At 45.2% G+C, this 12,317-nt stretch overlaps 1 protein-coding gene across 1 annotated transcript in view; it reads right to left on the minus strand.

Annotated features, from left to right (window-relative positions):
* Window positions 1-10,436: 10,436 nt before the first annotated feature.
* The window catches only part of LOC135036093 (angiopoietin-2-like), a 112,119-nt gene continuing 110,238 nt past the window's right edge, over window positions 10,437-12,317 (minus strand). The window contains exon 9 of the mRNA XM_063954408.1: window positions 10,437-11,686. Within this exon, the coding sequence (XP_063810478.1) occupies window positions 11,526-11,686 (161 nt within the window). The 3' untranslated portion in view covers window positions 10,437-11,525. The remainder of the gene's footprint in view (window positions 11,687-12,317) is intronic.

Raw genomic sequence — 12,317 nt, forward strand, 5'->3', positions numbered from 1 at the left:
CTCCTTATATAGAATCCGAGTCTCGCGAGAATCCGACAGCGTCATGATGACGTTCGGGCGCGCTCGGGTTAACCGAGCAAGGCGGGAGGATCCGAGTCTGCTCGGACCCGTGAAAAAAACCATGAAGTTCGGGCGGGTTCGGATTCAGAGAAACCGAACCCGCTCATCTCTACTAGAAACCCTGTCGACCTTCCATCCATGTCGACCTAGTGACTGTCAACCTATAGTGGTCGACCTAAACATTATCGACCTAGATACTGTCGATCTTCAGACCGGATCCCATGACTAGTGCCATCTTCAGCACAGCCCAGCTCCTTGAATGCATGGAGGCCTATGAAAGCTGTTGGTCAGTGACAATACACATTGGCAGATTGATGGCATGCAGTTTTTTGCCCAACCCTAGCTGTCCAGGGCAGACATATAGACCCAAAATCCAGACTGTCCCTTATACCCCTTTTCCACTGCTTTAACAAACCTGTGTTCTTGCACATGAATGCATGTCAACCTGAGTTTTTTTCTCACTGTAAAAGGGTTAAAAAAAGAAAAATGGGAATCCATCCAACATAGCTTGCAGGGTTGGATCCGTGAAGACCCGGGTTAAGGAGCAGTGTTAACGGGTAACCCGGGTCATCCGTTTACAGCATGGTGATTGGTCAGAAATGGCAGAGATCCAAATGGTGTCTGTCGGCAGCTGTTACTGGGGAGGGAGAGACTACAGCCCCCCCCCCCCCCACCCATATGGTCCTTTCCATTTTTTTTACCCCATCCCTGTTTCATACGGGTGGGCTGTAATCTCTCCCTGCCTGACTCCCTGTCGACAGCTTGTGACTGCATACACCCTCCTAAACAGATCCCCCCCCCCCCCCCCCCCCACACACACACACTGAAAGTCACTGGTCCTGCGTTCTGGGTGTATATATATATATATATATATAAGGGCCGGCACTGAACCCATGGGAACGGGGGTTAGTTCTAGGTCTGACTTGTCTTTGAACCGTGTTCCTAATCCCAGGTCAGACTTGGCACTTTTGGTGAAAAATGGGTAGAAATCTAATTAAAAGGACCTGTCTGTACATGCAGAGTTTAAGCCTATCGGTAAGCACAGCAGGGTCCTTCCTAGTATATAGATTATAAAAGATTGATGTCAACCTGGCCCAATTTATCCAGGAGATATGGTACTTTTCTGCCCATTTAGTTAAAAATGAATAACCCATGGATCTTTTAATTTAATTCATATACCTTTCAAAATAGCATTTACATTTTGGAATATTAAAGTAAGTTGGAAATTAAATACATCTTTACAATATTACTAAAATAATTTGCTTTTTAAACACAGGCATGTGAACTGGTCATGTTTAGATAAAAATCTCATGCACCGCAATGCATGGGAGAAGTAAAAGGCTTCCTGTTAGTCAGGGTAACACATTAGATTCAGTTGTGCCTTCATTACACATGCTTATATACAAAAAGTATTTTGTAGGTTTGTGTTATCAACTAAATCATGCAGTACAGTACACGGGTTGGGGCTGCGTTACCGACGACCGGGATCCCGGCAGTCAGCATCCAGACGCTGGGATCCTGGCCGCAGAATGCCGGCAGGGTGCGAGCGCAACGAATCCCCCTTTGCGGGCTCGCTGCGCTCGCCACAGGTTCTGTTCCCACTCTATGGGTGTTGTGGACACCCACAAGTGGGTATAGTCCCTTCTAGTCGGCATGCTTACTGTCGGTCTTGTTAGTGTTTGGGATGCAGCGGGAGGTTATGTGACCATCGGCCTCCTGACCGTCGGTCATATAACTACATCCCCAATACATTAATTGAGAGGTTCACAAGACACTCTACAAACAATTTGGATCAAAAATAGACAAATGTAACCCTGCACAATACCGGTGCAATGGTCTCAATTAAAAAAAAATAAAAAAATAACCCTTTGAGTTAGAGTTCTAAGGTGAAGGACCTTTGTGATCAGGTCAACAGGGTTAGAAGCATACCATATGAAAAGAGAAGGAACAACAACCAATAGTGCACACCTTTTTGATAAAGGATTAAAAGATTTTTTAATACAAATGCACTCACAAACAAAAGAAATGTTAAAGCATGTAACAACAAGAAGCTCTGGTTAGAGGATAAGCCATACTCATCGACCAGTCCTTTTTGGCAGGATAAGCAGGGTCCCGGACACCCTCCGTCTCATGCAGGCTTCAGAGTCGGCAAGATCTTAGTCCACAACCAGTATTACTAATGATACCACAACGCTTAACGCAAAAGGCGTTAAGCATTGTGGCATTGTTGCTGTTTCTTCTCTTTTCATATGGTATGCCTCTAACCGGGATCAGTACATATTACCTCCGGACGGAATCCCGGCGGTCGGAAAACCGACACCGGGATCCCGTCCAGCACAATCCCGACAAGGGGGCGAGCGCAACGCAGCCCCTTGCAGGCTCGCTGCGCCCGCCTCGCTGCGGGCACGATGCCGCTCTACACTCGGCACACTAAATTATTCTCCCTCTATGGGTGTCGTGGACACCCACAGAGGGAGAATATGTCGGGATTTTGCCGGTCGGGATCCCGTTGTCGGTATTTCGACTGCTGGAATTCCATTTGGCGGGATCTTGACCGCATACCCTCTAACCCTGTGGGCATAAACCATGGAGGAGATCACATTCTGAACACAAAGATCATCTGAGCATGTTAACAAGCTTCTTGTAGAATATTTGACTACATAAACATTTGAACAAATTTATTCATAAAATATGTTAAATCTCAATCAGTTAAAAAGTGAAATTGATTGGAGCTAATAATAAATTCAATTCAACAAAGAATCCACACTCGGCATATGATATATAATAGTCCCACAATACTAGTGCACTAGTAGATGACACAATAGCCGGTAACCGATCTTTAATAGAACCAATGATCCATCAGTCTAGTATGATTATTAATGACTGGTAGTTTGATATGGAATTTTTCATATAGTACTTTAGAAATGGTTCCAAACTGAATGATTTCCTTTAATCTGTGTAGCAATGGTATTCTTGCTATTGGATAGACCGGTTTATGAAGATATCATACTAAAATAGGATGAAATGAAGTGAAGTGCATAAGCTCCGTCTGTCACTCTCTCACTGTGACCAATATCCAGAGCTGAATTGCTTACCGCTTCCACAGATGTCCCAGCGGCACTGACCATAAACCGGGCGCCGCTGATTCTAGCGGCTCGACCTCCCGTTCTCCTGCCGGACCAGTAGGCAGGATATCTCATTCACTGCCGCCTCCAAAATGGATCACTGGTGCTCCAGATGATTTAAGCACTGTAGATTCCGAGTGAATCAAATGAAAAGCCACGGTCCCCGTATAGCAAGCGGGACCAATTGCAGGTGGCTTCGGAACTGGTCAATCAATTCCGGCAGAGATTGAAGGTATAAATAAAACTCGTAGGACTGACGAGTGCCTGGATCCTTTGAGCCCTGACGCGTTTCTCGACCGACAACGTTGGTCGTTTCCTCAGAGGGTTGAATCAGCGGCGCCCGGTTCATGGTCAGTGCCGCTGGGACATCTGTGGAAGCGGTAAGCAATTCAGCTCTGGATATTGGTCACAGTGAGAGAGTGACAGACGGAGCTTTGCACTTCACTTCATTTCATCCTATTTTAGTATGATATCTTCATAAACCGGTCTATCCAATAGCAAGAATACCATTGCTACACAGATTAAAGGAAATCATTCAGTTTGGAACCATTTCTATAGTACTATATGAAAAATTCCATATCAAACTACCAGTCATTAATAATCATACTAGACTGATGGATCATTGGTTCTATTAAAGATCGGTTACCGGCTATTGTGTCATCTACTAGTGCACTAGTATTGTGGGACTATTATATATCATATGCCGAGTGTGGATTCTTTGTTGAATTGAATTTATTATTAGCTCCAATCAATTTCACTTTTTAACTGATTGAGATTTAACATATTTTATGAATACATTTGTTCAAATGTTTATGTAGTCTGCTTGCGCTCTCTTTTTTCTTTTTTCTTCTAATTGTTCAGGGTGTGCTAATACCCTTTTCCCATGAGAGCAGCAGGCAGCATTTTCAACATAGGCTCAGTAGGGCGCTTTTTCTTTGTTTTTTCTTGTAGAATATTTGACCTGCTCACAAAGGTCCTTCACCTTGGAACTCTATCTCAAATGGTGATTATTTTTACTGACACCTTTACAACAGTATTGCGCATGGTTACATTTGTCTATTTGTTATTCATTACACATGCTGACAGTTATCCTTATTCCCTGACAAATGGAACATTGTTGGGGCCATTGTGCTGCAGATTAATACAACTGTTTGGGATGTGTAAATGACTATTAAATGCTAGTTTGTCTGATTATCATTTAATTGCACAGTATTTATTGCTACAAAAATAAATATAATATAACCAGATGCAATGCATGGGGGGAGGAGGTGGGGGGTTTCAATGATAGGCATTACAGACACTAATACATCAAGATAAAGGGATATAAAGTAATATAAAAGGGTATATGTACAGTAAATAGCTAAATCATGGTATTAGGTTCACAAGAAGATTATTTTTTATATTCAATCTGCAAAATTGTTTTACCAAATGCAGTGGATCCCCAATTCCTAGTACATTTAACAGTGGCTGAAGTTAAATAGTGTTGGTAGGTAGTAATAATAATACCAGGTTAGGCAATGTCTATGCCAGTGGTTCTCAAACTGGGTTGCCTGTAGGCACTTGCAGGGGTGCCTTGGATTGGTGGTCCAGGACCAATTCAAATTATTTATGGTCAATGTAATAGGCAAAACCAGTGCTGGTGGCTGCCAACCATAAACTATGTGGACAAACAGAAGCAAATCTTGTCCCTCACCACATAATATATATATATATATATATATATATATATATATATATATATATATATATATAATAAGAATTTACTTACCGATAATTCTATTTCTCGTAGTCCGTAGTGGATGCTGGGGACTCCGTCAGGACCATGGGGAATAGCGGCTCCGCAGGAGACAGGGCACAAAAGTAAAAGCTTTAGGATCAGGTGGTGTGCACTGGCTCCTCCCCCTATGACCCTCCTCCAAGCCTCAGTTAGGATACTGTGCCCGGACGAGCGTACACAATAAGGAAGGATTTTGAATCCCGGGTAAGACTCATACCAGCCACACCAATCACACTGTACAACCTGTGATCTGAACCCAGTTAACAGCATGATAACAGCGGAGCCTCTGAAAAGATGGCTCACAACAATAATAACCCGATTTTTGTAACAATAACTATGTACAAGTATTGCAGACAATCCGCACTTGGGATGGGCGCCCAGCATCCACTACGGACTACGAGAAATAGAATTATCGGTAAGTAAATTCTTATTTTCTCTGACGTCCTAAGTGGATGCTGGGGACTCCGTCAGGACCATGGGGATTATACCAAAGCTCCCAAACGGGCGGGAGAGTGCGGATGACTCTGCAGCACCGAGTGAGAGAACTCCAGGTCCTCCTCAGCCAGGGTGTGCCCCTGACCAAGTAGCAGCTCGGCAAAGTTGTAAAGCCGAGACCCCTCGGGCAGCCGCCCAAGATGAGCCCACCTTCCTTGTGGAATGGGCATTTACATATTTTGGCTGTGGCAGGCCTGCCACAGAATGTGCAAGCTGAATTGTACTACACATCCAACTAGCAATCGTCTGCTTAGAAGCAAGAGCACCCAGTTTGTTGGATGCATACAGGATAACAGCAAGTCAGTTTTCCTGACTCCAGCCGTCCTGGAAACCTATATTTTCAGGGCCCTGACAACATCTAGCAACTTGGAGTCCTCCAAGTCCCTAGTATCCGCAGGTACCACAATAAGCTGGTTCAGGTGAAACGCTGACACCACCTTAGGGAGAAAATGGGGACGAGTCCGCACCTCTGCCCTGTCCGAATGGACAATCAGATATGGGCTTTTGTGAGACAAAGCCGCCAATTCTGACACTCGCCTGGCCGAGGCCAGGGCCAACAGCATGGTCACTTTCCATGTGAGATATTTCAAATCCACAGATTTGAGCGGTTTAAACCAATGTGATTTGAGGAATCCCAGAACTACGTTGAGATCCCACAGTGCCACTGGAGGCACAAAAGGGGGTTGTATATGCAGTACTCCCTTGACAAACTTCTGGACTTCAGGAACTGAAGCCAATTCTTTCTGGAAGAAATTCGACAGGGCCGAAATTTGAACCTTAATGGACCCCAATTTGAGGCACATAGACACTCCTGTTTGCAGGAAATATAGGAATCGACCGAGTTGAAATTCCTCCGTGGGGGCCTTCCTGGCCTCACACCATGCAACATATTTTCGCCAAATGCGGTGATAATGTTGTGTGGTCACCTCCTTCCTGGCTCTGACCAGGGTAGGGATGACCTCTTTCGGAATGCCTTTTTCCCTTAGGATCCGGCGTTCAACCGCCATGCCGTCAAACGCAGCCGCGGTAAGTCTTGGAACAGACATGATCCTTGCTGAAGCAAGTCCCTTCTTAGTATCTCTTGAAGTTCCGGGTACCAAGTCCTTCTTGGCCAATCCGGAGCCACGAGTATAGTTCTTACTCCTCTCCTTCTTATAATTCTCAGTACCTTGGGTATGAGAGGCAGAGGAGGGAACACATACACCGACTGGTACACCCACGGTGTTACCAGAGCGTCCCAGCTATTGCCTGAGGGTCTCTTGACCTGGCGCAATACCTGTCCAGTTTTTTGTTCAGACGGGACGCCATCATGTCCACCTTTGGTCTTTCCCAACGGTTCACAATCATGTGGAAGACTTCCAGATGAAGTCTCCACTCTCCCGGGTGGAGGTCATGCCTGCTGAGGAAGTCTGCTTCCCAGTTGTCCACTCCCGGAATGAACACCGCTAACAGTGTTATCACATGATTTTTCGCCCAGCGAAGAATCCTTGCTGCCATTGCCCTCCTGCTTCTTGTGCCGCCCTGTCTGTTTACGTGGGCGACTGCCGTGATGTTGTCCGACTGGATCAGCACCGGTTGACTTTGAAGCAGAGGTCTTCCTAGGCTCAGAGCATTGTAAATTGCCCTTAGCTCCAGTATATTTATGTGGAGAGAAGTCTCCAGACTTGACCACACTCCTTGGAAATTTCTTCCCTGTGTGACTGCTCCCCAGCCTCTCAGGCTGGCATCCGTGGTCACCAGGACCCAGTCCTGAATGCCGAATCTGCTGCCCTCTAGTAGATGAGCACTCTGCAGCCACCACAGAAGAGACACCCTTGTCCTTGGAGACAGGATTATCCGCTGATGCATCTGAAGATGCGATCCGGACCATTCGTCCAGCAGATCCCACTGAAAAATTCTTTCGTGAAATCTGCCGAATGGAATCGCTTCGTAAGAAGCCACCATTTTTCCCAGGACTCTTGTGCATTGATGCACTGACACTTGGCCTGGTTCTAGGAGGTTCCTAACTAGCTCGGATAACTCCCAGGCTTTCTCCTCCGGGAGAAACACCTTTTTCTGGACTGTGTCCAGAATCATCCCTAGTAACAGCAGACGTGTCGTCGGAATCAGCTGCGATTTTGGAATATTTAGAATCCACCCGTGCTGTCGTAGAACTACTTGAGATAGTGCTACTCCGACCTCTAACTGTTCTCTGGACCTTGCCCTTATCAGGAGATCGTCCAAGTAAGGGATAATTAAGACGCCTTTTCTTTGAAGAATAATCATCATTTTGGCCATTACCTTGGTAAAGACCCGGGGTGCCGTGGACAATCCAAACGGCAGCGTCTGAAACTGATAGTGACAGTTCTGTACCACGAACCTGAGGTACCCTTGGTGAGAAGGGCAATTTGGGACATGGAGGTAAGCATCCTTGATGTCCAGGGACACCATATAGTCCCCTTCTTCCTGGTTCGCTATCACTGCTCTGAGTGACTCCATCTTGATTTGAACCTTTGTATGTAAGTGTTCAAAGATTTCAGATTTAGAATAGATCTCACCGAGCCGTCTGGCTTCAGTACCACAAATAGTGTGGAATAATACCCTTTTCCTTGTTGTAGGAGGGGTACTTTGATTATCACATGCTGGGAATACAGCTTGTGAATTGTTTCCAATAATGCCTCCCTGTCGGAGGGAGACTCTGGTAAAGCAGATTTCAGGGACCTGCGAGGGGGAGACGTCTCGAATTTCCAATCTGTACCCCTGGGATAATACTTGTAGGATCCAGGGGTCCACTTGCGAGTGAGCCCACTGCGCGCTGAAACTCTCGAGACGACCCCCCCCACCGCACCCGAGTCCGCTTGTACGGCCCCAGCGTCATGCTGAGGACTTGGCAGAAGCGGTGGAAGGCTTCTGTTCCTGGGAAGGGGCTGCCTGCTGCAGTCTTCTTCCGTTCCTCTACCCTTGGGCAGATATGACTGGCCTTTTGCCCGTTTGCCCTTATGGGGACGAAAGGACTGAGGCTGAAAAGACGGTGTCTTTTTCTGCTGAGATGTGACTTGGGGTAAAAAAGGTGGATTTTCCAGCTGTTGCCGTGGCCACCAGGTCCGATGGACCGACCCCAAATAACTCCTCCCCTTTATACGGCAATACTTCCATGTGCCGTTTGGAATCTGCATCACCTGACCACTGTCGTGTCCATAAACATCTTCTGGCAGACATGGACATCGCACTTACTCATGATGCCAGAGTGCAAATATCCCTCTGTGCATCTCGTATATATAGAAATGCTCTATAGTCAATAAAATACTGTCCCTGTCAAGGGTATCAATATTTTCAGTCAGGGAATCCGACCAAGCCACCCCAGCGCTGCACATCCAGGCTGAGGCGATCGCTGGTCGCAGTATAACACCAGTATGTGTGTATATACTTTTTAGGATATTTTCCAGCCTCCTATTAGCTGGCTCCTTGAGGGCGGCCGTATCTGGAGACGGTAACGCCACTTGTTTTGATAAGCGTGTGAGCGCCTTTTCTATCGGGGGAAACCCACGCATCATCACACACTTCAATTAATTTATCTGATTCAGGAAAAACTACAGGCAGTTTTTTCACACTCCACATAATACCCCTTTTTTGTGGTACTTGTAGTATCAGAAATATGTAACACCTCCTTCATTGCCCTTAACATGTAACGTGTGGCCCTAATGGAAAATACGTTTGTTTCTTCACCGTCGACACTGGAGTCAGTGTCCGTGTCTGTGTCTGTGTCGACCGACTGAGGTAATGGGCGTTTTAAAGCCCCTGACGGTGTTTGAGACGCCTGGACAGGTACTAATTGGTTTGCCGGCCGTCTCATGTCATCAACCGACCTTGCAGCTTGTTGACATTATCACGTAATTCCCTAAATAAGCCATCCATTCCGGTGTCGACTCCCTAGAGAGTGACATCACCATTACAGGCAATTGCTCCGTCTCCTCACCAACATCGTCCTCATACATGTCGACACACACGTACCGACACACAGCACACACACAGGGAATGCTCTGATAGAGGACAGGACCCCACTAGCCCTTTGGGGAGACAGAGGGAGAGTTTGCCAGCACACACCAAAACGCTATAATTTTACAGGGACAACCTTATATAAGTGTTTTCCCTTATAGCATCTTAATATGTAATAATATCGCCACAAAAATGCCCCCCTCTCTGTTTTAACCCTGTTTCTGTAGTGCAGTGCAGGGGAGAGCCTGGGAGCCTTCCCACCAGCAGTTCTGTGAGGGAAAATGGCGCTGTGTGCTGAGGAGAATAGGCCCCGCCCCCTTTTCGGCGGGCTTCTTCTCCCGTTTTTCTGACAACCTGGCAGGGGTTAAATACATCCATATAGCCCCAGGGGCTATATGTGATGTATTTTTAGCCAGCATAGGTATTTCATTGCTGCCCAGGGCGCCCCCCCAAGCGCCCTGCACCCTCAGTGACCGTTGGTGTGAAGTGTGCTGAGAGCAATGGCGCACAGCTGCAGTGCTGTGCGCTACCTTAAGAAGACTGGGAAGTCTTCAGCCGCCGATTTCTGGACCTCTTCTTTCTTCAGCATCTGCAAGGGGGTCGGCGGCGCGGCTCCGGTGACCCATCCAGGCTGTACCTGTGATCGTCCCTCTGGAGCTAGTGTCCAGTAGCCTAAGAAGCCAATCCATCCTGCACGCAGGTGAGTTCACTCCTTCTCCCCTAAGTCCCTCGATGCAGTGAGCCTGTTGCCAGCAGGACTCACTGAAAATAAAAAACCTAACAAAACTTTTACTCTAAGCAGCTCTTTAGGAGAGCCACCTAGATTGCACCCTTCTCGGCCGGGCACAAAGATCTAACTGAGGCTTGGAGGAGGGTCATAGGGGGAGGAGCCAGTGCACACCACCTGATCCTAAAGCTTTTACTTTTGTGCCCTGTCTCCTGCGGAGCCGCTATTCCCCATGGTCCTGACGGAGTCCCCAGCATCCACTTAGGACGTCAGAGAAATATATATATATATATATAATGCCAATAAGATGCAAAGGTAAAAATATAATTTAGTAGAGATAGATATGTTCGTAGAACCGTCTTGTTGTCATGGTAGTTCACCCTCATCTTAAAAGGTTACATATTGATATCAATATTGATTAGACAATGCATTTAAACCCAAGGAGTCACTTTCCACAGTTGCATGGTGAGTACTGACATTCCACTTCCAGAGTCTTTAGTTCCAGGTAAAGGAGCTCGAGTGGGAAGAAATTCCAGTTCTTTCAGACGCAGAGGTTATGACATTGCCTTGACCGCTAGTTTCCAACACTCACCACAGTCTTTACTTTTGTAAGGTTTCAAAGTGTGTCTAAACATGTATGTGACGGCTTGTGACATTATACATTCTATACCATTTTGGTCCCCTTGAAAGACCACCGCATGACTTTTACTATTTTGGTCCCCTTAAAAAAACAACCCCATGACGCTTTACATGAAGAATAAGCGTGTGGAACACATCACTGAACATATGGTCAGCAAGGAAGAATACAGGTTAAAAAACATTTTCTACAGTGAGAAATGGAAAATATCAGATCAACCTGGAGGTTATTTATCAGATACACAAGTCTCAGGATCTTAGATTACTAGACAGAAGAGAGTGACCGAGGATATGACCAAATTCATCATTTGTCAGTGGTCATAGAACTTATATTATTACTTCTTGCTTTGAGCAAGTGAGGCACCTAAGTAATAGTAACAGTATATTATACTGAGGCAGTATCCTCTCATTGCGGAGTCTTTATAAGGACATCAGAGGCGACTGATAAGTAGCAATGATTGTAGTTGGCTTATGTAGTTCTGTAACAGCTGTAGTAATCACATAATGAGCAGAACCTGTCCTCAGGAGATTGCAGATACAACATGGTAAGCTGGTGCATAAATGGGTCACCTTAGGTCCACCTTTCCTGCCATAATCTCTGAAAAATGCATCAGTTAAAGGACGTGCAGCAGGAACAGTCAATGCACAATGACCGTTTCTCGGATCATACATTATAATAATAATAATTATAGTTGCTTGTAAGGCTTTGAAACCAGCTCTGTTGACCAGCTCAGAAGTCTGCAGGGCGTATCATCATGATGACAGACTTTATGCCATGGCTGGGTCCCTTCCAGTAATGCCACTTAATTCCATTGTACTTAGCTGTACCAGATCCACCTGGATAATAGATACCATTTAGGTTGGAAGGACCACAGGCATCAAACCACCAACCTAAGGAAGTAGGAGTCTTGTTAGAAGAGGGTGATAAATTGTAAATCACAACGGAATTTGCGGCACTATATAATGAATTAATTAATTACTTAAATAATAATTAAAAAAAAAAATAATAATAAAGAGTTTTAACTGTTTTTCAAGAGTATATGTAAGTATGTGAAAGTGGTTACACAAATGGCTAAACAATAGGTTGGAACAAACACATAAGGAATATGCCATTGTAATTATATAGTCTCTATGAAAGTTTAGGTTGTAAAAACTTTATGGACTAATGTACAGTAGGAAAGAAAATTCTCATTTCATTTTTACAGGTGAAAACAATAGAAACAATTTAATTTGTATACATATATATTTCAATGTACAATAATTACATTTTCTAATGAGATCCAAGACAACATTCTCAATCTCTCTTGTGTATATGCCACTTCATTACAGTATTATATTGTCCATAATTAAGCTAATGTGACTTTAGCGCTTAGTGCTAACATTGTAAAGCCTTGTGCTTTCTGTACGCTACCAGTTTTACAGCTGAGTCTTACTCTACATGAGCCTAATAAACCCCACTATGCACAGACAGTGCTGAATGCCACTGAGACAGACAGGTATACTGAACACTGTATATATGGAT

This window comes from Pseudophryne corroboree, chromosome 2 (genome assembly GCF_028390025.1).
Source record: "Pseudophryne corroboree isolate aPseCor3 chromosome 2, aPseCor3.hap2, whole genome shotgun sequence".
In the NCBI taxonomy this organism is placed as follows: domain Eukaryota; kingdom Metazoa; phylum Chordata; class Amphibia; order Anura; family Myobatrachidae; genus Pseudophryne; species Pseudophryne corroboree.